The sequence below is a fragment of the Empidonax traillii genome, unplaced genomic scaffold (assembly GCF_003031625.1).
Source record: "Empidonax traillii isolate 1590-97213 ecotype Southwest subspecies unplaced genomic scaffold, ASM303162v1 scaffold832:size729604, whole genome shotgun sequence".
In the NCBI taxonomy this organism is placed as follows: domain Eukaryota; kingdom Metazoa; phylum Chordata; class Aves; order Passeriformes; family Tyrannidae; genus Empidonax; species Empidonax traillii.
The window spans coordinates 103672-129718 of NW_020956025.1; the positions used below are offsets into that span (position 1 = coordinate 103672).

The 26047-nt window shown below is 57.6% G+C and overlaps 2 protein-coding genes across 3 annotated transcripts; one reads left to right on the plus strand and one right to left on the minus strand.

Annotated features, from left to right (window-relative positions):
• Positions 1-456: 456 nt before the first annotated feature.
• On the minus strand, positions 457-1642 carry LOC114066940 (reprimo-like protein). Its single transcript, XM_027902034.1, has one exon. It carries the CDS (start codon positions 1620-1622, stop codon positions 1287-1289), a length of 336 nt encoding a protein of 111 aa, XP_027757835.1. The 5' UTR covers positions 1623-1642; the 3' UTR covers positions 457-1286.
• A 3591-nt stretch (positions 1643-5233) lies between these two features.
• Positions 5234-24817, plus strand: ITGB3 (integrin subunit beta 3). Of its 2 annotated transcripts, none has more exons than XM_027902043.1 (15): positions 5234-5523; positions 9641-9726; positions 13806-13998; positions 15873-16125; positions 16583-16745; positions 16943-17104; positions 17260-17355; positions 17530-17619; positions 18009-18143; positions 18737-19166; positions 21167-21389; positions 21946-22046; positions 22157-22276; positions 22747-22913; positions 23528-24817. In XM_027902043.1, the coding sequence occupies exons 1-15, from the start codon at positions 5466-5468 to the stop codon at positions 23591-23593; spliced, it is 2343 nt and encodes a 780-aa protein (XP_027757844.1). In that variant the 5' UTR covers positions 5234-5465; the 3' UTR covers positions 23594-24817. The 2 variants fall into 2 exon arrangements, with proteins under 2 accessions (XP_027757844.1, XP_027757845.1); XM_027902044.1 differs by lacking the exon at positions 5234-5523 and adding an exon at positions 8990-9008.
• The last annotated feature ends 1230 nt before the right edge of the window (positions 24818-26047 follow it).

The following is a 26047-nucleotide window of genomic DNA, read 5'->3' on the forward strand; positions in this document are numbered from 1 at the left end:
GACCCAGCAGGAATATTGTTGGTGCAACAAAACACAAATTATTTCCATCTCACACCCACAGCCAGAGCTGTAATTCCATCACAGAACAAAGGTCAGGAGTCCTCCTCCTCTCACGTAATTCAGCTTTGACAGCTCATCAGGATCAGAGGAGCTGGAGGTTTTAACTCAAAGCCTGAAATCTTGCTTTGCAAGAGGCACTCGAAGCATCTTTATAAGTTCTTTGCTTCAGCACTGTGCAGGTATTTCATCTGAGCCTGGAACTTGTAGTTCCTGATGAATTTATTTGCTGGTGATAACTGACACTTGTCTGGGAAAAAATGATGATGATGATGGTGGTTTCCTGCTTTAAAGAAATACCTCTGATTACAGTTCACTTGGAAGGTGAGATGATAATGTCAGGATCTAGGATTGAAATTGCTGAACTCCACACACACAAAGAATAAAGACACTACAAAATTCTTTTGAAACAGGTTGGGTTTTTTTTCCTGAATGTTCACCAGTTTTCAAAAAACTACAAAAACCTCAAGGACTGTAACAATATAGCACTTGGGAAAAAGAGGCTGGTGTGTACAAAAACAAGCATGCTTTTGTTTTGGGGGTGGAGTGGGGTCCGTATTTATCTGGGTGCTTTTCTTCCTTCAGCAGAGCGTGAAAGAAGAAAAATCCAGTTTATTTAAGAGGATAGCTCAGAAAAATAAGGAAGAACATGCTTTGCCTGTTACAAAACTAGCAGAAGGTGCATGCTCAAGGTCCAGAACACAACAGACTGACACATTTCGGAGCATGCAGACTTGATTGTATGACCCACAGGGCGCTTCCCTTCCCCTGCCCCTGTCAAAGGCAAAGTCCATGCCCTGCATTTTGCTTTCCCTTTAGTTTTGTCCTTTTCTTTTCTTTTTGTAACGAGTTATTTGCTTTTCTTTTTTTTTTCTCTTTTTTTTTTTTTTTAAATTTATCCCTAAAGCCCAGGTAGCAGTATCCAAGGAAACAGCAGGAAAGAGTCCAGATCTGCACATTTTATCACTGTTTCTGCAAGTTTCATGCAAAACTTAAGCCATTTCTGCATGCAACACGATGCTGGGCATTCCCCGTGCTTCGCCCAGCTCCGGGGACATCTTCCCCCGTTCACATCAGCGGGGAGGAACAGGTTTGCTTTTCCCGTGGAGACACAGACAGATTAAAAGACACCCCTCACCCTCCCTTCCCACTCCCCCACAACTGCCCCAAACCCACGGAACGTGCATCTCAGCACGGGGGTCCAGCCAGTTCACTTGCCTACAGGAGCCTCAGTAAAGTCCCATGATTGCAGCGCCCACGTCCTTGGAAGGTCTCCGGTCCTTCACCAGGAAGTTGATCATGCTCTCGGACTTGATGAGCAAGTTGCAGCCCAGAAAGAAGATGCCGAACATCACAGTCAAGGAGAGGACGCAGAGCACGGCGATCTGCACCACCCTGGTGATGAAGAGGCTCCTCTCGTCGGGGCTCAGCGCCGAGGAGCCGCCGTCGGTGGCCAGCACGGCGCCCGTCCCGTTGCAGCAGGCCATGAGCACCCCCAAGCCCTGGGTCCTGTTGGGGTCAGCTCCCTGCTCCAGCAGAGTCTGGTTGAAAAAGGATCCATTCATCCCGAAATCTTCAGGAAAGGAGGAAGGGGAGCTGGCTGTGCCCCCCCCCACACACACCTGCCCACCTCCTGCCCTCCGGGGGGCCACCTCCTGCCTTTCTTCTGGAGGGGGAACTTCCTCGAGGCCGGGAGCAGGTGGGAAGCCAGGGATGCAGCCAAGGGATGGCTGGCTCCCAGATCCCTCCTGGCACGGCGTTAGCACGAGCTCCCAAAAGAGCAAAAGGATTGAGAGAGAGAGAGAGAGAGAGAAGAGACGAAGGGGGCTCGGGGGAGAGGACAGCAGCCAGAGATCACCCCATACCCCTGCCCTGGCCACTGCCCCGAGCTGCCCCCCTAAAAGCAGTGCCACCCGTTCCCGGGGTTCCCCCCGTGGGAGGCAGAGCTGGTGCCTGCCGGCTGGGAGCTCCACCAATGCAAGTTCCACGCTGAAGTCCTCACCGTGTTCAAAGCACAAACAGCAACTCCACCCCCTTCCAGCCTCCCCCCTCCCCTCCCAGGACCGCCTTCCTCCCCCTCCACGCTCCCCCTGCTGCCCACCCCTTCCCCACGTGTGCCCACACCCACCCCAGTGCCACCCTCGGGTGGGGGCTGACCCCTGAGGCCCTGTGGAGCAGCACCTAACTCATCCCTCCCTCCAGCCCCCCCCACCTGCTCCCAAAAGCATCCTGCATGGTCGCTGTTCCTCCTGGCAGGTCCCTGTCCCCTCCTGCGAGCCTCAGGTCAGCGCTGCCGTCGCTGATCCCTGTTTGCTGCTCGGTGCCACCCACTCCTTCTCCGAGCAGCCCAGTGCAGCCAGTCCACCCCCAGCTCTGCTCGCTGATGCCTGTCCTGTGCCTCCGGGGGAGCTGGATCCATCCCCCTCTCTGCTTCCCGCTCCTCAGAGCTCACTGATCTCTCCCTTCTCCCCCTTCCTGCTCCTTTGACCCTTTGAAGGGGAGCTCGGCAGTGCTGCCCCTGCTCTCTGCCCTGTCCCACAGCAGCATCACAGGCCCCTCAGCCCCACCAGGACAATCCCAGGGAAAGCTTCATCTCTGTGTCTGCACAAGCTCCCAGACTGACCCCACAAGTCTGAGTGCCCACCCATGCCTGGCTCGTTCCTGATCCTGCTCATCCCAGGGCTGAGCCTGAGGCACTGCCCTGTGCCAGCTTTGCCCTTCGGTGTTTGCCTGGAACTGTGTGTGGATGGCACAGAGCAGCAGATCACCCCCAGACCAGAGCCTGAGCACCTTGCCCTGCTTTATCCATGTGCATCCTGACTCGTTTCCTCTGCCCAGCCCCCGAGGGGATTGGAATGATCCGAAAATGAGGATGGAGGAATTGCAGCCAAAGGCAGGAGCCAAGGGTGGGGGGAGCTTTGTAGGGACAGTGTCAGCTGATTTTCCCTCTGGGCAGGGACCTGCTCTCTGCTGTGACTTCAGGAGCCCAAAACTGTTCGGTTTGGGGTTTACTTGTTGCATTTTCCTCCTTGTTCAGCACCTGGTGTTTCCCTCCCTGAGCTGCTCCCGCTCTGCAAGGGCAGTTTGCAGAAGAAGCACCGGCAGGAAGGAGGTGACAGCCCTGATCCGACGAGCTGCTGCTTGGGTTTAACCTGAGGGCCAGGAAAAATCCCCACGGGAAACCAGAGCACCCCCAGTACCCCAGCCAGGGTGGGTGGCAGCTCCTCTCTCTGCTGGCTCCCAGACTGAAGGAGTTTCTGCTCCCTCTGGTGGCTCCAGCTCCAGCCTCTCCTCTTCCAGCAAACCCCAGCATGGATTTGGGCTGCTCGCACACTCCTGGGTCACAGCCTGTGGTGATGGGGCTGCCAGGGCTCTCAGACACTCCCCAGCCTTATCCTGCCTTCATCCCACTGCAGATCCCCAAATCCAGAGCATCCCACTGGCTGTTACACATCGTGGAATCCTGGAATGGTTTGGGATCATTTATTTCCAAACCCCCCAGCCATGGGCAGGGACACCTTCCACTAGACCAGGTTGCTCCAAGCCCTGTCCAAGGTGGCCTTGAGGACTTACAGGGATGGGGCATCCACATCCCAGAGATGTTTCCAGGACAAAGCAGCACCCTCCTGCAGCTTCCTGGGAAATTCCACCCAAACGTGCTGGATGAGTTCATGCCATCCTTGTCCTCAGGCATGACCAGCCCAGGAAGGTCCAGGCAGATGAAATAAGTAATTTTTTAACTTTTTTTTTTTCCCACAGCTCCCTCTGGACACTTCAGATGAATTTATTGTCCCTCCCATGAAGCACTTAGACGCGTCACAGGGTGACACAGGGTAGCACATGGGGACAGGCAGCCGTGTAGGCAGCATGTCCAGGCAGAAAATGAGGAATTTGCGTGCCCTAAAACTGGCTAGTGGGTTCTGCAGGGCGAGGTGGCTCTGGGATCTGAAGGAGGACAAGCCTAGAGCTACCCAAAAGCAGATCTGGGGGTTGTTTTGATGTCTCAGCCAAGGCACAGCCCTTTTTGACACCACGGGAGGGTCGATGGACTTCTGGTCCCCATTGCCAAATCCTCATTAACAATGGGGAGGGAATTGGATCCCAGGCAGGCAATGATCCCAGTGATCCCAGTGATCCCAGTGAGCAGAGCCCACATGCCATGGGAGGACAGCAGCACCCATAGGGGCCACAGGGTTGCTGGGCAGCAAAGAGGCATCAAAACATCTTTTTTTAAAGCCAAGGGAAAGCTCCACATCCCGAAGCAGAGTCCACATCTCCATCTCACCTACACAGGCGCTGCCACCTCATTGAGATCTGCAGGATCTGGGCCAGGTGCTGTTATCCCCACCCCTGCTGGTGTGGGGCTGTGCTCTCACACAGCACTGGGCACATCCCCTGCAACCTCTGGCACTGCCAGGCTGTGGCTGCAGCTCTTGGCACCAACACGAGCTCATTTTCTACTGCCTGGCATTTCCGTGAATTGGATCATATTGACCTCATTACTGTCCCCAACCCCTGTCACCTGCTGGGAAAGAGCATCTCAGGGCTCCAGGGAAAGAGCCTTTCTCTCCCTTTTGCCCCCCAGCCTGTCTTTGGGGTTTCCACATCTCTGACCTTGGTATTGCAGGGCAACGAGAGGTTGATAAAACCCCTTTGGGAGGCATCCACAGGCAGCTCCATCATTTCAGTGGGGACAAACTCCTGTGCAGATCCCATTCCCTGTACTTGCTCAGCACAGGAGCAATTCCTGAGGACACAGAGGGGGAAGGCAAGAAGAAAATCAGGTCCAAATCATCTGCCCCCAAACTGTGCTGATATCCAGGTTTAGACCCAAACTGCTGGTTCCACCAGGTCCAGTTTTTGGCTGTGTCTCCCTCAGCTCCCAGCTGGGATATTCCCATTTGCCCATCTCCTGCGAGGGAGCTGAGAACCCACACTTTTATACCACTGTGTATTTGCTCTATTTCTCATCAAATCCTTGAACTCGGGCAGCTCAGCCGGGGTTGTAAAACGAGCAGCCAAGAGTTAACGAAAGGAAGGAGTGCGCAAGATTTTTGCAAGGAATTAAAGCCAGGCGGAAGAGCCTGTGGCAAGGAGCCTGTTACCAGCCCCGGGGCTGCAGGTCACCAGCGCCGAGGACTCGCTGCCAGGGTTTCTGAGGTCCTTGTGTGAGCTGGGAGGGTGAGACCAGCACGGGGAGCCGGCGGCGGAGCGGGCGGGGACACTCCTGAACTCCGGAGTGACGAGCCCGGCGCAGTTTCCTCCGGCCGCCCCGCTCGCCATGTGTGTCATCCAGCCCGACCCATGATTCATCTCCTGGGCTGCTCAAAACCCTCCCGAGCTGCTCCCCATCCCTCTCAGAGGGGCTGGTCCAGGCAGCCCCCCGCGCCCGGGGTTCGGAGGAGAAGATGGGACGGCTCTGGCTGGCGCTCGGGATCGTCGCGCTCGGCGCTGCCGGAGCCTGGGGTAGGTTCTCTCTATTCGCTTCTTAGAGCCAGGACGCTCAGTGAAGGTGTCGCCTGTTATTTCGGCAAATCCCAGGACTTTCTGCCTTCCCGGGGGTCTGTGATTTCTCGGGGAAATCACTCAGAAAGGGGAGTTGGCAGCCTGGACTTGCGGCGCGTTCCCACCTACAAAAAGCTCCGCTCGAGCCGCCTGAGCTTCGGCTGGGTCGGGGCCAGGGGGGTTCTCAAGGATGTTCCAGGGTCAGGGCATGGTTTGGTGGGTTATTTCAACCGGGTGTGGCGAGTTTGTGTCTTCTACCTACGTTGTGTTTGGCTCTGGCTACTGGTTTGTAATGGAAGGACTGGGTTGTGACTTGGGCTCCATCCTTCATAAACAGAAAATTCACTGGGAGATCTCACAGGGCAGGTAATTCCTGTGGCCGGGGCGTTTTAAGAGCATGGAGGGGAATTTACGTCTTGTGGTTTGTTTGTTTTTGGTTGGTTGGTTGGGGTTTTTTCCCTCATATTATTTTGCTGCTTTTCTTTAAAAACTCTGATTTCTGGCATCAGGTGATCTCAGGACAAATGCAGTTTGTATTTTAGAAAAGTTCCCCAGCGTCTGAAGTACAGAGGAGCCTGGTAAAGAGTTATCTCCCCCACCAGGTGTGTTCCCAGGGCTCTAACTCAATCCTGCGACCGCAAAAATGGTGATTTATAAATCGGTCCCATTGTTTTCGAGGCCACGCTCGGGGGGTTTGGGGCAACTCTGTTCCGTCTAAAGAATTCCAGACTTTGGTGAATTCCCAGGAGCAGCCTGAGGCTGCGATCTGCTGCCGGATGGAGCTGTCACCAGTACGGGGCACGGGATAACCCCTGGAAGAGTTTGAGTTGGGAGAGCTGCAGTTTGGGGCTGGGCAGGTGGCTGGTTTGTCTGGTCCTGTGTGTGTGGGTGCCTGCGATGAGCTGAGCTGAGTTTGGGGCACCCCATTCTCAACAAGATGCTGGCAGGAAGGGAGAGGTTCAGAAGAGGAGAACCAACCCTCAGAGTGGCAGGGTGGGGATCAGCCAAAAACGGCCAGATCCTTATCGCGGAGTCAAGCAGGAAGATTAGAGAGGATGTCATTGTGTGCGGTTTGTACCTTTATCAAGTCTTCTAAAATGTCTTTATCGGGTTGTCTGTGAGCACATTCTGGCTCAGATTGGCAGAGAGGGGGGAAAACCAAAGCTCCTGGGGCACCCAGAGATTACTGGACTGAGTAATTTTCCCCAGCCAGGGCAGGGTGATGCTGAGCCACGGATGTCTGGGGTGTTCCAAGTGCATCACTTCCCTGGAAGGTGTTCTATCCCAGGCTGGACAGGACTTGGAGCAGCCTGGTCTAGTGGAAATTGTCCCTGCCCACGGCAGGGGGTTGGAACTGGATGATCTTTAGGTAATCCCGACCCAAACCACTCTGTGATTCTAGGATTTCACCTCCCTCAGGGCCCCAGGCCCAGCCCCAGGTGGGTGATTCCCATCACCCTGCCCAGTTTATCTCCCCCTTTTTTTTTTTTTTTTAGCCAGAGTCTTTAGGATCAGCTCAGTGTGTGAGAACAGCTGCTTTCATAGTCAAAAAATGCAGCTTTTGTACTGGGGTTTATTAGTTTTTATGGCTGGAAAAATAAGCTGCAAAGATGAAAAAAAAAAAAAAAAAGGTAACTAAAACCCACAGAATTTGTTAGTTTAGGCTGTGCTGGGACCTGTTAACCTGCTCACAGCCAGGCAGTGTAAGAGCCTGGAGGGCACTGCCAGGCACTCACAGGGCAAAGCCTGAGGGGACTGCAGCTCCAGCATCCTCCTCACCCTCCAGATCCTCCTCTCCAGCTGTGCTCCCACATCCCCCAAAAATCCCTGCTCCCACAAAACCCTTCTGGCACTGTGTCCAGCTTCAAGGACCCCTGGGCTGTGGGGTGCTGGCAGGAGGGGGGAAAGGAAACCACGAGGGTCCAGAGGCTGCACACAGGCAGGAGGTGATTTGTGGGGAGCAGATGGAGCTCTAAGGGACAGTCCTGGGGCTTGTTAGCCCTGAGCTCAGGTCTCATGGCATGAGGAGGCAGCCAGAGGGCTCAGCTGGCACACAGGAGCTTGGAATCTCCTCCACGTGGGGTTTCAGTGGATCCTGCTCTCAGTGGGACTGGAGTTTAACCCTGCACAGGGGAAACTGAGGCAGGGAGTGGCCCAGGGACTCGGCTGAAGTCACAGGGGAAACCTGTAAGGGTCAGGATTTGGACCAGTGTGTCTCACATCCCAGGGCACCCACGGGTGGCAGGAGGCCCTTGTCAGATCTGCAATTCCCCACCCAGGGTGGGTGCTGGGGCAAAGCCAGGTGATTAAACCAGCTAAAACCCACCGTGAGGGGACAAAACCCACAGTGGCATTAAACAGGAGCCAGGGACAGGAGTGTTGCTGGTGGCACTGGGTGCTCTAACCCAGGAAATGCAAATAAACCCCTGGCACGGGGCCGGGAGGCTCCTGGCACCCCTCCCCATCCCTGACCGAGGGGCCACGGTCCTGTTGCTGGTATCAAAGCACCAGGGCTCCCCGGGGACCCGCAGATTTGGAAGCTGTTCCCATGTCCAGGCACGCGGCTCTGGCGTTGGCAGCTCCGAGCGTTTAATCCCCGAGCATCCCAGGGCTGCCCGGGCAATGCTTTCCCTGCTCTCCCCAGAGGGCTGAGCCGCTGCCAGGCGTGGATTTGGCTCCCGGCGCAGCACAAATCCACGGCACGAGCCCCGGCTGCAGCCACCGGCGCTTGGAAGGGCAGGAGGGATTCCACTGGGACGGGGGCAGGAGGGATTTCAGCGGGACGCGGAGGGAAGAGCCAATGCGAGAAGTGGGAGGTGTCGGTGTTGCTGCTTTCCCCTTTGGAGAGCCCTTTGCCTTTCCCCCCCTTCCCTGCCCCGTCCGCCCCCGGGATCGATATTCCCGCTGGCACATCGCGAAGGTGCGGGGAACCAACGTGTCACTCTTTTGGTTAAAATCTGCCCCATTCCCCACGCGGATTCGGGGGTATTTCGGGGAATGACAAGAGCTCTGGGCACAGGTGCCACCCCCAAAGCTGGTGCTGAGCCAGGCAGGTGGGTTCAGCCCTTAGCTTTGTGCCCCGCGTGGGACGAGCTGGTGGCAGAGGGGTGTGATGGGCGACATCCTGGGGCACGTCCCCAAAGCATCTGCTGGCCTTTGGGACAGCCACAGCACCCTGTGACAGCACCCTCATGCCCCCAGCCCGGATGGCCCCTCGGCAGGAACCGTTTTTTCTGTGGTTCTGCCCAGAGACCTGACGACATCGTTTCACAGTTTCCTCTTTCCGTTTTTATGTTGCGTTTCCTGTGGTGGAAAACGCTGCCAGGGGACAGCCCCAGGCAGGGACGGGGGAGAGGGACACGGGGCAAAGGGGTGCAGTGTCCCCCAGGCACGCAGGCACACCTGGCTGTGGTTTGCTCTGCCCGGGGAGCCCTAAAATTGCCGAGGTGCTTGTGCCCGGCAGGGAGGAAGAGCCGGGGGTCACACCCGTGTCCCCAGCGCTTGTCACTGTCGGTGGTTGGAACGGCTGTGCCTCCTCCCGACCCCCAGCCCTGCGGGCACTTTGGGGCACTTTAGTCCCTGCCCACCGGGCTCCTGGACTCTGACCTGCAGGATTGGTGCCAGCCCGTGTCTCCCAGAGTCCCCACGGCCACTGTGGCTGACAGAGCCAATCCGAACCCGAGCCAGGGCCAGTCACCGTGTTTAGTGTCTGCACGAGGTGGCACTGACCACCCTGCCCTGGGTGACCACCCGCTGGGTGCCCACCCTGGGTCGGGGCAGCGGGAAGAGGCAGCTGATGCCTGGCAGGGCTGTGGGTACCACTCTGATCCCCTGGGAATTCACCTCTTCCCTCTCCTGCTGCTCCAGGGGGTCTGCAGGAGGGGCACAAACACCAGCAGTGGGGGCTTCACTCCCACACCTTAGTGATGCTGAAGGGATGAGGGAACACTTTAAGGAGCTGGCACGGCAGGAATGATGCCCAGCCTGGTTGCCAGGGTATAAAAGGGGCGAGGAGGCACCATGGAGGATCTGTGTGAGTTGTTCTGCAGGCTGTAACCGCTCTGTTTTGCTGTTCTAGGGGGCAACATCTGCACCACCCGCGGGGTGAACTCCTGCAAGCAGTGCCTGGCTGTGAGCCCCCTCTGTGCCTGGTGCTCTGCCGAGGTAAGAGCTGAGCTGGGGGGGCTGAGAGGGGCTGGAGCTCATCCCCCAGCAGGATGGGGGGATGTGTAGGAAGGGACAAGCCTTTGGGCCGTGGGATTAGTCCCAAACTCCATCTCCACCTCTTCCCACATTCCCTGGCTCAGACCTGCCCATCACTGCTGCCCTGCTCCCAAAATCTGCCCTTTAAGCCTGTGTCGAGCTGGCTGGGAAATGGTGCTGTTTCCACTGGGAAATCACTTTGCCTTTCAAATAACGTACATGTAAAAGCTCAGTTTGCTTCCTGAAAACCTCTTGTAAAGCTCTGGCTGAAGGAGCTCAGTTGCTGGAAGGGCTGAAAAGGGAAGGGGGATTGGAGGGAGGAATTGAAAATGGTGTTTAGAAGTTAGGGGGTTGGGTATAAAAGCCTTTTTTTCATTGAAAGGAAGGGGGGAAGAGGACAAGGTGCCTTGTTTAGGTTACTGGGCTTAAGAGAACGTGAGTGCTGAGCTGAGGCTCTCAAATCACTCAGTTTGGGTAGGTGAGAGCCTGGCAGATCTGCCACACTCCCCTGCAAAAATGCTGCCCTGGGGATTAATCCATTAGGTAAGAGGAGGGAGTTTCCCAAGGGGATGGAAGAGCAGCCCCAGGGCAGAGCCAAGGGAGGCGAGCCTGGGATGGGGAGAAGTGATGAAACTTTCAGGGCATCCAGCCCGGAGTGGATCCCCCTCTGGCAAGGTTTTCCTTGCTCTCTGCTTCCTCCAGCTGAGGCTGTGCCTGTGGTGTCCCCCAGGACTGGCAGAAGACCTGGGAAAAAGCGATCCAAGCTGGAAAACGCTGTTGGATCACGCCAGTGTGGCCGATGCTTTGGGGTCAGCGTATGTGTCTGGAGGGGGATGGCTGTGCCTGCCGTGCCCATCAGATAGGGCTGGACCCCGGGTGTGGTGCGAATAAAGATGTTTGCGCCCCTCTTATCTCCCGCGGGGAGTGTCTGAAATGTGCCGGGTGATAAAGGGGCCTGGCTTCCCTCTGGATCTCCTGTCCAAGGGGGAATGCTGGCCGGGCCGGGCCGGGCCGGGCTGGGCTGGGCTGGGCTGGGCTCTCTCTTTCCCGGCTGCTGACTGGGCAGGGCTGATGTCTTGACGCTGCAGCGGGGGCTGTGAGGGAGGATTTTTTTTTTTTTTTCCTCCAGATCAGCAAAGGTTTCCAAAAAAGGAAATATTTCCAGTGCTGCTCCGAGCTGTGCTCGTGGACAGACGTGACAGCAGCGAGGGAGCCGTCCCACTGCCAGAGCCGGCCCCCGGAGAGCCGGGAGCGCAGCTCAGCTCAGCAACTCTGCCCCAACATCTGGACCACATTGTCCTAATTTAGCAAATGAGGGTTTTTGCTGTGGGTTTGTTTAATTTCCCTGGGGTGGGGGAGGTCTCTGATACTGCACAGCCCCCCCCTTTTTTTTTTTAAAGGGGCAGTGCCCTTATTTGTGCTCCTGCTCCCTCTGCAGCCCTTTCCCACTCACTGGGGTGATGAGTTATTCCTGCTGCATCCTAAGCTTGGATGGGAGAAGGATTTCATTGTGGTTTCTTGTGATCACTGACCCCCCTGAGCGCTGATGCAGAGGAGAGTTGAGTTTTATTTATTTTTCGGAAACCTTGACCACTCTTCCCAACACACAGATGCTCTCATCCCTCTCGCTTTGCCTTTTGGAAAGAGCCAGCCAAGCTGTAACACTGACACGTGGCTCTAAAACCCCCTTTGGAGATTATTGTGACAGATCTTCCAGCATCTCACCCTCCCAAAATGTCACCCATTCTGGTTCCCTTGGAGGAAAGGCGGAGGCAAGGCTGGGCCAGGGGTGGATTTCAGAGAAGCTGCTGGAAGATTTTAGCTTAAATTGTGGAGATATCTCTGCTTTCAGCCCTGCCAGGAGCTCTCCTGCAGAGAAGCTGATGCTGCATGTGGTTGCCTCAGAGATGAGAACGGAGATGCCCTGGGGGTGTGGGAGTTTCCACAGCCTCCCACCCCGGGAAGTCAGGGATGGAGCTGGCTCTGGCAGCTGACCCTGCCCTCACTTAACGGCTCTGGAGGCAGGAATTGGGATAAAATCACCAGGTTTCCCATCCTGAGTTAAAACCTCCCTCCCTGGGGTGGGACAGAGGGCAGGTGGAGCTGGGGAGCATCTCTGGGAAGGCTGGGACGGAGGGCTGGGAACACATCCCCCCCCAACATTTCCACCTTAAGGAGTGATGCCATCAGGGCTGTGCCGGTGGAGAAGATGGATTTATCAGGGATGAAGCCCCTGCACTGTGTGTTTGTCACCAGCAGGCCTTGGCTGCCACAGGGGCTGTGCCCAAAGTGCTGAGTCAGCAAGGTGGCAGAGACTGGGGTCAAAAACAGAGTGGGAGCTGCCAGGGCCCCGTAGCCAAATCCCCCTTGGATGGCACAGGAATGTTTTCCTTCACCTTTGGCTGTAGTTTTGTTGCTGAGGAGGTTCCTGTGCATCCTGAGTCAAGCACAGTATTTAGGGCTCCAAGGGAAGGGGAAGGATGCAGTGCTGGGGTTAAACAGCTTCCCCATGGGAATCTCACTGCAGGAATGGTGCTGCTGATCCCAGAAGGTGCCAAGTGGCCTTTGAGGTCCTGGGAGCTCCCCAGGATCTCCAGGTATCACCCAGCACCATGGATAAAACCCTGCCTGCCCAGCCTGCAAGTATTTTTTCCAGCGATTTCCCTCCCTGGGACGGGAATGTACGTGATGATTGATGGGATGTGGAGTGAACCAGCCACCTCTTCCCGCAGCAGGGAGCCCCGTGGGGTGAGCCCGTGGGGTGGGTGGGTGCAAGGGAGCTAATTTGGAGGGATGACTCGTCCTCCTCCCCGTCAGCAGTGCTCCAGTGGGATCGGGAGGCTGCGGGGGAGGAACACGCCTGCTGATGTATTCCTTGGCTGTCCCTGTTTCCAGAGGGCTGTGGGCCAGCCAGGGCCTCCTGACACCATTGCATTTTTCTGCTTGTTTGCAAATTCATCCCTGGTTTCAATCAACCTGAACCCAGGGCAGATGATATCCCGCATGGGAACCTCTCCAAGCACTGGGAGACTCAGAATTGGGATCCAGCATCCTGGGAGCAGGGAGGGAGCTGGACCAGCCCCACCAGGACTTGTGCCACCTCCTTTTGCTGCAGGGAGAGGCTGTGCTGGTTCTCTGCTCTAGGACTCCAACGTAGAAAGACTTGGGCTGTTGGGAGGGAGATGGAAAATCCCTTTGGAGGGAGCAGGAACGTGTCGCAGCAGCAGATCCTGGCAGTGATGGGGGGGGAGAGAAATTCCTCCCATATTTGTCTCCCTGAGAAACTGAAGGGACGTGAACCCTTCTGAATGTGTCATGATAAGGGCAAGGAGCTGGGAGCTTTCTAGGAAAGGAGGGACAGGGCTGGAGCCCGCAGTGACTCCACACTTTGTGCTTCCTGTCCCTGACGGGCCCTTGACGGCTTCTCCCCGGTGCCTGTTCACTCTTTCACTCCTTTTTTGGTGCTCCTTTCCCGGTCAGCTCCATCCGGCAGGAAGCTGGGGAGCTGCAGATAAGGCTGATCCACTCCTGGACAGGAACTCAGCCCTGCTCCCTGCACTGGGCTCACCCACAGTGGGCCCGTTCCTTGCTCGCAGCAGGATTTCTGAGGGCACGCGTTGAGAAAATTGGGGGGGGGGAAAGGGTGATTTGTCTCTTGCCAAAGCAACAAATAATCGAAAAAGTCCCAGCCTGCCCCTGTTCACATCCCACCACACCCTCCTCTAGCCATCCCACAGAGACAGGCTTTCCTTTCAGCTCTGCCAAAGCCCAAACGTGAGGCTGCAGCTGCCAGGAGTCAGGAGGGGGTTGGCAGGGCTGTGTTATCCACCGCTCCTTGGCAAGGGTTGCTGAGCTCCTGCTTTGAATCCTGGCGGGACGTGCTGATCCCAAATCCCCTCTGTCTGCCACCTCCCTGGAGCACAGACCCCAAACCCCCTGCGGTCCTGGTCTGGCATCAGGTGTGAGAAAGCTCTCCAGGGAAAAGGGGGGTGGTTTTATTTCCCCCAGCTGGTTCCTGACCGTGTCCCTCTCCCCCCCAGGTCTGGGCACAGTCGTCCCCTCGCTGTGACCTCTGTGCCAACCTGCTGCACAACGGCTGCAGGCAGGAGCACATCGAGTCCCCCAGCAGCAGTGTCACCATCCTGGAGGACAGACCCCTCAGCGACAAGGGCTCAGGGGGGGCCACCACCACCCAGATGAGCCCCCAGAGAATTCGGCTGAACCTGCGGCCGGGTAAGGGCCCCCAGACCGCTGTGGGAAGGGGGGGGATGCAAGCTGCTCGCTGCCTTCAGCCTCTTGCCTCAATCCTGATGTGCCCAAGGGGCAGGACTGGATGTGACTTCAACAGCACATGGGTTATTTTATAAAGCCATTTGGATCTGAGGCACTCGGGATTCCTGGGTGGAAGTCGGCTCGTGTCTAACGAGCAGCTGGCAAGGCTGGGCTGCCAACAGGTCCTGTAATTTCCCTGGCTCCCTTCAACCAGGCAGGCTGGAGCCAATTAACTGCTCTGGTGCTCTGCCAGCACCCAGGAGTTTCGAGGATGCCAGGCAGGAGGCAAAGCTAACGGGCGTCACTCGCCCGAGGTCACAAAACCGGTTTGGGGAACGTGGAGCCAGCGGTGCCATCGCCTGCTCTGCCCCAGACATCCCCTCCTGGAGGGCTCTGCCAGTCTCAGCAGGAACAATTTCGGTTCCTTGTGCTCATTAAAGCCCCAGGGTTGGATGTCAGTGGCTGATAGCACGTGGCACAACCCTGGGCCTGGCCAGGAGGAGCCCCGACCCATCTGAAGGACAGAAATGTCACCACACAGTGGGGACATGGAGCTCCATGGCCTCAGTGGCCTTTGTTCTACTTAGGTCTAAAGGTATTTGGCAGGAGGGGGGTGGGTGTGTTGCTCTGGAGAGTAAACCCCTGTAAATCCCTATTTCTTGGGAGAAAACCCAGCTTGATACCATCTCTGCCCAACCAAGAGGGTTTGGCACGAGTCATGATCAGCCTTGACTCGTGAACCAAGACCAGATCACGAAGGATACAAGCAGGACAAGTCACAGCTCATGTCCCACAAGCTCGGAGTGCTCATGGCTTCAGCTCAACAAGGACAAACAGCTGCTGTGTGAGCAGAAAGAAGGGACCCCTGGCTCTGTGATGGGGTCCCAGCACAGCTGCAGGGGGAACAGAGCTCTTTGGGCTCTCAGAGATTTTGAAACTTTCTCCGTCCTGAAAGAAACTTGACCTGTGGGTTTAGATGGAAACATGAAAACAGTAACAATTTGAGCTCAATTAAAGCTTTTTCCCTCAACATTTGAGGTGTTCAGACAAGGCTGCAGCTGTGCCCTGGCTTACGTTTCAAAGAAGCCATTTCAAGGACCAGAAGAAAGAACTTTTGTCTCTTAAAAAGGCAGAAAGAAAAGGTCAACTCAAAGCATTTTCAGCCTTTTTTTTTTTTTTTTTTTAAGTGCAAAAGTCATCAAAACTGGTCCAATCCCCAGAAGGATCTGTCTGAGGAAGGTTTGGTTTCAATGGAAAACGTTGCACCATAAATTTCCCAGTAGGGGCTGGGAGGAGCCAAGGGGAGAGGGATAGGGGAGGCCTCAGGAGATGTTTGGAGTCCCTGGGAAGTCCAAAGTAGCCCTGCAAGTCCCCCTGTGGTCCCTGTAAGACCTGCTGCCCACACACTGGGTGCTCCAGGAGGATTTGCTCATGTCCTGGTACTGAGGGGTTTGGAGAACAGGAGCCATGGAATGCAGACACATCTGTCATGGAATCCTAAAACAGTTTGGATTGGAAAGGACCTTGAAGATCATCTCGTTCCGCCCCCTGCCATGGGCAGGGACACCTTCCAGTAGCCCAGGTTGCTCCAAGCCCCATCCAACCTGGCCTTGGACACTTCCAAGGGTGCACAGAACATCTCCTGTGCAAGCACCTGACTAAGGGCCTTGCCCCTCTGTGTCTGTTTACGGGTGATGTTCTCCTCCCAGCAGCTTTTAACCATCCCCTGTGTTCCTGCTGACCCTGCAGAGTGACCTTCTCCCTAATCCCGTGGCGATCCCCCCCTGCTCCTCCCAGGAGAGGAGCTCTCACCCCGCTGCCCTGTCCCGTTACAGATGACTCCCAGGTCTTCCGTGTCCAAGTGCGTCAGGTGGAAGACTACCCTGTGGACATCTACTACCTGATGGACCTGTCCAACTCCATGAAGGACGACCTGAGGAACATCCAGAACCTGGGCACGAAGCTGGCCAGCGAGATGCGCAAGCTCACCAGCAACCTCCGCATCGGCTTCGGGGCCTTCGTGGACAAGCCCATCTCCCCCTACATGTACATCTCCCCTCCAGAGGCCGTGGAGAACCCTTGCTATGAGTGAGTCCCGGGCTGAGGGAGTCCTGTGAGGGCCAGAAGTTGATGGGACATCAGTGGAATGCGGCTGGAAATCCATACAGGTGGATTCCAGCAGGGTGTCTGATTCTGGGCTGGGTTTAGACCTTGCTGCTCCTTGCGTTCTGCTGGCACGGGGAGGAGGAGCAGGTCTAAGCTAGAACTGTCATTGTCACCAAGGGGAACAGTTTTACACCATTTTTTTCACGGGAAATGTTGGAGCTCAAAGAAAATAACTCCTAAAAACCCCAGCAGGTCTGAGGCTGGGAGCTGCCCTGAGCCCAGCACCTCTAGAATATGTGGCTGATTGTTTAGAAGGTCCATCACCAACCTCTGGATGTGCCCCCTCCAGCACATCCTGGACAGGACTGTGGGGCGTGGGATGGAGTCAGGGCAGGGGTGGGAGCTGGAAGAGCCCTGTAACTGTTGTGTCCCCTCCCAGGATCGGTGAGACCTGCCTGCCCATGTTTGGGTACAAGCACGTGCTGTCTCTCACGGACGAGGTGACGCGTTTCAACGAGGAGGTGCGGAAGCAAAGCGTGTCCCGCAACCGCGACGCGCCCGAGGGCGGCTTCGACGCCATCATCCAGGCCACCGTGTGCCAGGTGAGGGGCAAGGAGGCCTGGCTGGGGCTGGGACGGGGCCACCAGGGTGGGCAGAGGCCACCCAATCCCCTCAGCACTTCCCCGGGGGAGCAGTTCGGTCACGCCCCGGGGTGGCACAAAGGCAGCAGCGGGGCGCTGGCACGTGGTGCTGCCCTCAGCACCTGCTGCCACGCCACTGGGAGCTCCTTTCACCCCAGGAGAAAATCGGCTGGAGGAACGATGCTTCCCACCTGCTCGTCTTCACCACGGACGCCAAGACCCACATCGCCCTGGACGGGCGGCTGGCCGGGATCGTGCAGCCCAACGATGCCCGGTGCCACATTGGCGAGGATAACTTCTACTCTGCCAGCACCACACTGGTAAATCCTGGCCCAGGCACAGGGTTGTGGAGCTCACAGCTCCTGTTGGGCACGCTTGGGATGGGGAAGGTGGTCAAGCCAGGGCTGGAGAGCATGATGGGGAGCCGGGTGGGGGAGGTAAATGTCCCTAGGGGATAACCTCTGCTCTTCCCCAGGACTATCCCTCTCTGGGCCTGATGACTGAGAAACTCTCACAGAAGAACATCAACTTGATCTTTGCCGTGACAGATACAGTTGTCGGCCTCTACCAGGTACCAGCTGCTGTGCAGACACCTTTTTGGGGACTGGTGGGTCCCCAGGAGCCAGCCTTGGGGGGCTGGAGATAGCTTGGTGGTCTCCTGTCCCACCAAAGCTCCCTGGGAAGGTCCCGTGTGGATGGCACATTCACCCATCGCAAACAGTCCCCGTTTATGGTATTTCTCCAGAACTACAGTGAGCTGATCCCAGGCACAACCGTGGGCACCTTGTCCAGAGACTCCAGCAACGTCCTGCAGCTCATTGTGGACTCCTACGGGGTAAGTGTGTGACGTGTTGGCCCCACCAGAGCTCCCTCCCTCCCAAAATAGCCCCTGCTTCACACTGCAAACAGCCCACACAGATTTGGCAGCTCCCCCAGCCCCGAGCACCCTCCCTGGGCCAGCTGTGAGCATCTGTCTCCACCCATGCGTGCAGGCACCCCTGGGAAGGCAGATCACTGTGCTCACTGCCTTGCCCCTTCCTGTCCTCCAAGACATCCGAGGGAATGATGGAGGGAATGATGTAGCCGAGTCCTGAGGAAGGCTCGGAGCTCTTGGCTCCTGTCCTGTGTGCGTGGGAGCGTCGCTGTGGCGCTGGGGGGGGGACACCCCTGGGACTGGGCCCCTCCCCAGTGCTGTGTCCTCATCCCTGCTCTCTCCTCCCCTAGAAAATCCGCTCCAAGGTGGAGCTGGAGGTGCGGGACCTCCCCGAAGAGCTGTCCCTGGCCTTCAACGCCACCTGCCTCAACGACGAGGTCATCCCTGGGCTCAAGTCCTGCGTGGGGCTCAAGATCGGGGACACGGTGAGGATCCTCCCCGTAGGCTTGGCCTTCCTCCCCCTCCACAAAGCAGTGCTGCCAGACTGGCTGATGCTTGTCAGCCAGAGCTTGTCCCACCACCTCCCCAGTGATTCCCTGGAATCTCGGTGGTGGGGAGAGGGGGTCCAGTGGGGTGGGTGTAAGGAGGAATGGATGCCAACCCTGTAGCTCAGCCCAGGCTGCTGCCCACAGTGCCTGGGATCCTGGAATTGTTCAGAGTGTAAAAGGCCTCTGAGTCCAGCCACTAACCCAGCACTGCCAGGTCCACTAAACCACGTCCCTTTGTTTGTTGTTCACTTCCAGGGGTGGTGGTTCCACCACTTCCCAGGGCAGCCTCTTGCAATGCTTGACCACCCTTTCAGTGAACAATTCTGTCCTAACATCCAATCTGAATCTTCACCTGGTCACTGTGCCTGGCCCAAACCCTGCTGGACCAGCTCTGATAAGCCCAAAGAGACGTGGTCCCAGTTCTGAGCTCCTTAAGCTCGGGCGTGGCCTGGAGCAGGTACCCCAACCCTTGTGTTGTACCTATCAGTACCGGTGGCACTGACATCCAGCCACACCCCTCCGCCCTCCAGGTGAGCTTCAGCATCGAGGCCAAGGTGCGGGGCTGCCCCCGGGAGCCGCAGAAATCCTTCACCATCAAGCCCGTGGGCTTCAAGGACAGCTTGACGGTGGAGGTGGACTTCGACTGCGACTGCTCCTGCGAGAGCCGCGCCGAGCCCCGCAGCCCGTCCTGCAGCCGCGGCAACGGCACCTTGGAGTGCGGGGTGTGCCGCTGCAACGCCGGCCGCCTGGGCTCGCACTGCGAGTGCTCGGAGGAGGAGTACAACCCTTCCCAGCAGGATAACTGCAGCCCCGGGCCGGGCCAGCCGCTGTGCAGCCAGCGCGGCGAGTGCATCTGCGGGCAGTGCGTGTGCCACAGCAGCGACTTCGGCAAGGTCAGCGGCAAGTACTGCGAGTGCGACGACTTCTCCTGCGTGCGCTTCAAGGGGCAGATGTGCTCGGGTGAGTGCCGGGACCGGCGGGAGGGAGGGAGGGAGGGAGGGAGAGAGCTGGGAGGGACCCGCTGCCGCGGGCGGCTTAGGGAGGATTTGTTTTAAAAGCCCCGCGGTTGTGTCACGAGGTGCAGAAAGGCTTCCTAAACTCCTTGGCTTCCTAAAGCCCTTCTCGGAGAGGAGCCCGGGTGCAGCTGGACCCAGTCTTAGCCTGGGATTGTGGCAACGGTTTAAATTTAAGGAATTGCAGAGGTGTGATTGAACCACCTTTTTTTTTTTTTTTTTTTAATGATTGGCAGTTTTTTGGTTTTTTTTAAACTGCAGGTTCTAATGATTGGCAAAATGAGAATATTTATATAAAACGAATCGTTTATTATTACAAAGTAGAGATTTGATGCAACTCCCCAGTGGTCATGGGGAGATGACCCTGAGCTCAGTTGGTCACAGCATGGTGTTAATAACACCAAGGTGGTGGGTTCAGTCCCACACTGGCCATTCACACTTGGTTCCTACTCCCGATGTCCCCAAACTGAGTTTCTGGGCCCCCACCTGCCCCTCAGGCCAAATTCATTGCTCAAAGCCGCCTCTGTGCTGCTGGGATTGATCCTTTATCTTCACAGCCCGCTGATAATGGAGGTGGAAAGGCTGGGTTTTCCCCACCTGGAGCAGTCAGTGCCCGCAGGGAGCCTGTTCCTGTTTGCACAAGGCCTGCCAGATCAGGATGGCTGAAGGGCGATGATGAAGAGCTGCCCACAGCGAAGGCGAGCTGTTAATTAACCTGAACTGTCTGACCCCAGTTGGCATCAGCCTGGTCCTATTGAGCCACTTCTCCCCAGCCTGCCCATCTCTTTCCATGCCCTGTCACCCAGCGTGGCCCCGTTTTCCTGTGACTCAGCCCCGGTTCCTCATTAACGGGGTTACACATTTATTTCTCATGCCGGTGCCTCCAAGGCTGTGGCAGGGACGGGTGCCTGGACGATCCCCCGCCGGGAGCAGCATTCCCGGACAGTGCCAGGCCAAGAGCAGGGTTTTGGGATGATGCCCAGCCGATCCCCTGCCGGGAGCAGCGTTCCCAACGTTCCCCGCTGTGCCCAGGGCCTGGACGGGTCGGCGCGTGCCGGCTCCGTGGTGTTTCCACCGCTTACCGTGTCTGGTCTTTGAGCTGGAATCAAACCACAATCCAAACAGCTCCGGGGTTTGGCAGGATCTGAGCACGTCTGTCTGTCTGTCTGTCTGTCTGTGTGATTAAACCAGGCTCTGTGAGCGTGCAGAGCTCACCGGGCTTTTCCCAGCAGTCAGCTTCCCCTGCCTGGTCCAGGGCTGGGAAACGAGTGGGATTTGGGGGGTTTGACCAGCTGTCCTGACTCAATCTGAAATTTAAAGCCACAGCCAAGGCTTGACTTGCTCAGAGATAGATCTGATTGAGCATCTCCTGGCGGAGCTGGGGCAGCTCAGCCTGGAATGACAGAATCCCAGAATATGCCAAGTTGGAAGGGACCCACAAGGATCATCGAGTCCAACTCCTGGCCCTGCACAGGACCACCCCCAAGAGTCACACCATGTGCCTGAGAGGATCATCCAAATGCTCCCTGAGCTCTGTCAGCCCTGGTGCTGTGCCCACTGCCCTGGGGAGCCTGTTCAGTGCCAACCACCCTCTGGGGGAAGAACCTCTTTATAATACCCAACCTAACCCTTCCCTGACACAACTGCAGGCCATTCCCTGGAGTCCTGTCTCTGGTCACCACAGAGAAGGGCTCAGTGCCTGCCCCTCCTCTTCCCCTCCTGAGGAAGCTGTAACTGCAGTGATGTCTCCCCTCAGTCTCCTCCAGGCTGAACACACCAAGTGCCCTCAGCCGCTCCTCATGCAGCTTCCCCTCAGGGCCGTTCCCTATTTTCATTGCCCACCTTTGTTTTCGGCTGGGTGGGGTAAGAGGAGCGCAGGGGACACAGCAGAGCTCGGGGTTTGGTGTGAGCTGGACACGCCTGACGCTCTTTGGGTCGCCCTCCCAGGCCACGGGAAGTGCAGCTGTGGGGACTGCCTGTGCGACCCGGACTGGACGGGCGACTACTGCAACTGCACGACGCGCACGGACACCTGCATGTCCGGCAACGGGCTGGTGTGCTCCGGCCACGGCTCCTGCGTGTGCGGCCGCTGCGAGTGCACCCAGCCCGGCTCCTACGGGGACACCTGCGAGAGGTGCCCCACCTGCCCCGACGCCTGCACCATCAAAAAGTGAGCCAGGGCACGGGGGTGTGGCAGCTCGAGCCACGTGGAGGGTGGAGGCAGCTGGAGGAGGGATGGGGTGGGTTGTGTCCCGCTACGGGGCTGGAAGAGAGCTGGGATGGATCATATCCCATCAGGGGGATGGGAGAGAACTAGAAGGGTTTATATCCCACTGGGGAGCTGGCAGAGAGCTGGGAGGGGTCATATCCCACTGGGAAGCCAGCAGAGAGCTGGGATGGGACATATCCCTCTGGAGAGCCGGAAGAGAGCTGGGATGGGACATATCCCACTGGGAAGCCAGAAGAGAGCTGGGATGGGACATATCCCATTGGAGAGCCAGCAAAGAGCTGGGAAAGGTTATATCCCATAGGGCAGCCAGCAGAGAGCTGGGATGGGACATACCCCATCAAGGAGCCAGCAGCAGTGGCAGCAGGAGCTCCCACCAGCTGGAATCAGCCCTGTTAGGTCAGGATTGTGGTGATTTCCACGACCTGTGACCGAAGGGTGCGATGGTCCCCTGAGAAGAGCACAGAGGAGCTCACAATGCCTCCCTGCCCTTCCTCAGGGATTGTGTGGAGTGCAAGAAGTTCGAGCGGGGGAGGCTGGTGGAGGAGCAGACCTGCAGCCGCATGTGCCGAGACGAGATCGAGACGGTGCAGGAACTGAGTAAGAGGAGACCCAAACCCGCCCTAAAATGTGGAAATCCAGGGGGTTGCTTTCTCTCTGTGTGTACATCCGTGGCATGGGGGGGAGGTCTGAGCCTCTCACTCTGGCAGCTGACAGGGGCAAGGACGGCGTGAACTGCACCTACAAGGACGAGAACGACTGCGTGGTGAGGTTCCAGTACTACGAGGACTCCAGTGGCAAGTCCATCCTCTCCGTCATCGAGGAGCCTGGTAAGACCCGGCTCAGGTGGGGGATGGAGAAGGTGCAGTGCTGGGTTTCTGTGCTAATCTGGGGGATTTTGAGTGCCCTTTGTACCTCCCAGCCCAGCCAGGCTCCTGGGGCACCGCAGTCAGGGGCTGAGAGGAGTTAAAGGGCTGCTTTGTTCCCTGCTCTGTGCCACCGGGGCCGTGATTTCCTGCCTCTCTCGTCTCACATTTCCTCGGTTATTTCACCCCCTCGCTGAGGCCAAGCATGGGGGTTCAACCTTCCCACCACCCTGATCCGTGTCTGACTGCAGGGATGTTGTTCTTCTTGGGAAGATGATAAAAGGGTGGAGGCTCCTGCTCCCTGCCAGGGGAGGATGAAGCCCCCCTGGGACCAGAGGAGCTCCACGTACCCATGGCCAGGCAGCCCCAGAGCTGCTTTTAGTTGCCCTGGGAGTGCTGAGCGCCCTCCAACCCTGTCCTGCTCTGTGCTGCAGACTGCCCCAAGGGGCCCGACGTGCTGGTGGTCCTGCTCTCGGTGACAGGGGCCATCCTGCTCATCGGCCTCGCCGCCCTGCTCATCTGGAAGCTCCTCATCACCATCCACGACCGCCGGGAGTTCGCCCGCTTCGAGGAGGAGAAGGCCAGGGCCAAGTGGGACACGGTGAGGGCCGGCGGGTCAGGGGTGCTGTGCAGGAACCCCTAAATCCCACAGCCCCTGGCTTGAGGGATCCAGATCCCAGTGCTCCCAGCACGAGAGCCCAGCTGCTGCCTGTGGCCCTGAGGGACCAGCTCGCCCCATCCCTGTCTGAAGGCTGGGACAGTGTCCCAGGGGTGACACTGCCAGCCTGGACACCCCTTCCCCGAGCCTGCTGTGCTCCCAGGGCTGTGCACAGGCCACAGCAGATGTCCCAGATGATTTTCCCACCCCCAGCATATCCCAAGCAGTCGTCAGCAGCGTGACTCCCTTACTCACTGCCCACACCGGTGTTTCCATCCCGTGAGCAAAGTGGAAGGTCCCTCCTGCCACGGGATGGTGGAAGGACTGAGGCACCCAGAGCACCAGGGAGGGGGCTGAGACAGCACTGGTGCCTCTCCCCCACCTCTCCACCTGCTGCCCCCCACAGAGGGAAGGGATGGGGTGGGATCACCCCATCAGCACTTCAGCACCGCTCCCTGCTGAAGCGGTGCCTCACTTTCCCCAGGTGTTAAGTAGAACGAGTGGTGATGCCAAGCACAAAGTGTTGATGCTCTTTTTCCTCCTCCTTCTTCCTGCAGACCCACAACCCTCTATATAAAGAGGCCACATCCACCTTCACCAACATCACGTACCGGGGGAACTAAGGATGCCACCCCAGCGCTGGCCGTGGGATCAGCCGAGGATCCCTGGAACCTTACAGAGTCCAGTTTACAGAAGCCCTTGTGTGTGCGTGCCTGTGTGAACGTGTCTGCGTGTAATTTAACAACCCCTTGACTGCCTCCAGGCCCTCCAAGTGTCGTCCATCACCCCACTGTGACTGCAGGGACGCGCTCTTCAGGCAAACCTCGGTCCTTACCTCGCGGGTCGCTCGCGGAGCCGGCGGCCCCTCCATACACTGGACACAGAGAAATGGGACTTTCTCTGCCAGTCTGTGAACTCTTCGGTGCTCACTGGGCCAAGGGGACTTCAGGAGCGGCCACTCAAACCACACTGAGCTGTTCTCTCCTCCACGGCCCGTGCTGGTGAAGCCCTGCCCGTCGGATCACTGGACTCAGTCCCGCTGGGCACAGGAGCCATCTCCTTGGGCACGGGGCAGCTGCCAGCAGGCAGGAGCCATCACTGCTTTGTGTGTTCAGGACACTGCTTCTGAGCAGCCCAGCAGCCCCTTTCCTCCTTGCACCCCCGTGTCCTGGCTCTGCTGTGACCCAGGGTGGTGAAAAGCTCTGCCCTCCCTCACTCCCCACACGTGCACTCGATTTTCACCTCCACGTAGCACCAGCTGTGCTGGTCCCAGCCTCAGCCTGGCTGAGCCCCTGGGATGGTGCTGAGCTCCCCGTGTCCCCCCTCACTGTCCCCACGCCACAGCCCACATGGATGTGCAGGCAGCAGCCTCTGGAGGGTCATGATGCCCCCCATCCCTCAGGCCTGGCCGCCTCTCTCCCCTTTCTGTGTTTTTTGAGCTGTGTAACTGCACCCTGCCTGGTTTTCTGCACAGCTCGGGGTTGCAGCAGAGCAGGCAGGGCCCAGGCTGTGTCCTGCTGCCTGGGGCTGTGTGTCACCCATGGGGGAAAACCAAGAGATGTCCCAGTTTGGCTGTAGCAGTGCTGCTGCCTGGTCCCTGCCCTGCCAGAGCACCGTGGCTCAATTCCCCTCAACTGCCCCAAAAACCAACAGCAACCTCAGGCCCAGTGTGGGGTTGGCCCCGAGGGCCCCAGCAGAGTGTTGGCTGAGCTGGTGGTGGCCCTGTGCCCCTGTCCCCTGGCTGTGCCAGCAGCGTGGGAGCAGGGGCGGGGGTTGGTGCTGGGTGGGATCTGGGGCTGAGCCCCAGGGAGGGGGGTGGATGGGCAGCACCAGAGCGGCAGCAAATCACACCATGAAAATAAAAATAACTAAAACAAAACCCTCCCAGACTACTGATGGTGTCAGTGCCCCCAGCAGCAGTCTGTGCCCAGGCCTCCTACCCCGTGGGCAGCCCCTGGCACCCCAGCGTGACCTGGGGTCATGCTCGGTGTCCCCAGCTGTGCTGGGTGGGTGAGTCCAGCACCCAGGTGGGACCTGGGCTTGGGCTGGGGTGGGATCAGCTGGATTTGGCCCCAGGAGGAGCATTTTGGCAGCAGAGCGAGGTGAGGGACAGGCAAAGGCAGAGTCTGGCTGCAACATGAAGGAGCAGGATGAGCCCCCCAAGCTGCCTGGGGCTTCTTCCACAGGAGAAACCCCAACAATTCCACGTGTGCCGTTCAGGCAGAACACTTCCATTTCCCACGGAGCTGTGGGATGAGACAAGACCCCAGTTTAGCTCAGTTCACTGCTCCTTGATGCCACTGGGCACGGCTGCTTGCAGGATCAAGCCCATGACTGTGAGAAGAAGCTGTTGGGAGTCTGGAATGACTTTTCCCCCCCCCAAATCAAGGCAGTGCCGCTGTGCTGGCCGGAGCAAAGGAGTGTGAGCAGCCAGAGGTGGGACAAGGGTGGAGGCAGAGACTGCTCTCAGCTCCTTGGGAGGAGCCATCTGGGAGCGGTAGTAACTCCAACCCTGCTGAATGTGCAGATTTTGGGCTGCGTGGAGGCTGTTGGAGTCGGGGACCACTAGATGGTGATGTCTGTACGTGCTCTGTCAGAGCTTTCCAGCTTTCTGGGCTGCTTAATGACCAAATCCCACTTTGCAGAGGGACATTTCCCCCGTGGAGGTTTCCAGGGAGCAGGGACTCCCTGAGACCCACCCCACAGACACAGCTCCTGCAGCAACACTTCGTCCCAGGGTTCTTTGAAATGCTGTTTTTATTCCTGAAGCGCTGAGGTGGCCCCCTCTTCTTGGAGCCCAGGAATGCATCAACTCCTTTTGTAAACTGCTTTCTGTAAATAAACCCAAAATGAGTGAAGGCATCTCCTGGTGCAGCCAGGAGATAGTTTAAGGTGCACGTTGTGCCATCCATACCCCAGGAATGGGCTTTCCATGTCCCTAGGACATGTTCTGAAGTGAAACACATCTCCCTATTGATTCTAGGGAAGTTGGTCAATGCTGGGAAAGAGTCTCATCTACCTCAGTAGAAATCTACTTCCCAGGCCAGAACTGGAAGGATGTGGCTGTGGAGGGTGAA

Coding starts and splice junctions, on each gene's coding strand:
- ITGB3 (XM_027902043.1), top strand. CDS start 5,466: ATGGGACGGCTCTGGCTGGCGCTCGGGATCGTCGCGCTCGGCGCTGCC. Junction 17,356..17,529: donor CAGTTGTCGGCCTCTACCAG/GTACCAGCTGCT, acceptor GTATTTCTCCAG/AACTACAGTGAGCTGATCCC. Junction 22,914..23,527: donor CCAGGGCCAAGTGGGACACG/GTGAGGGCCGGC, acceptor TTCTTCCTGCAG/ACCCACAACCCTCTATATAA.
- LOC114066940 (XM_027902034.1), bottom strand. CDS start 1,622: ATGAATGGATCCTTTTTCAACCAGACTCTGCTGGAGCAGGGAGCTGAC.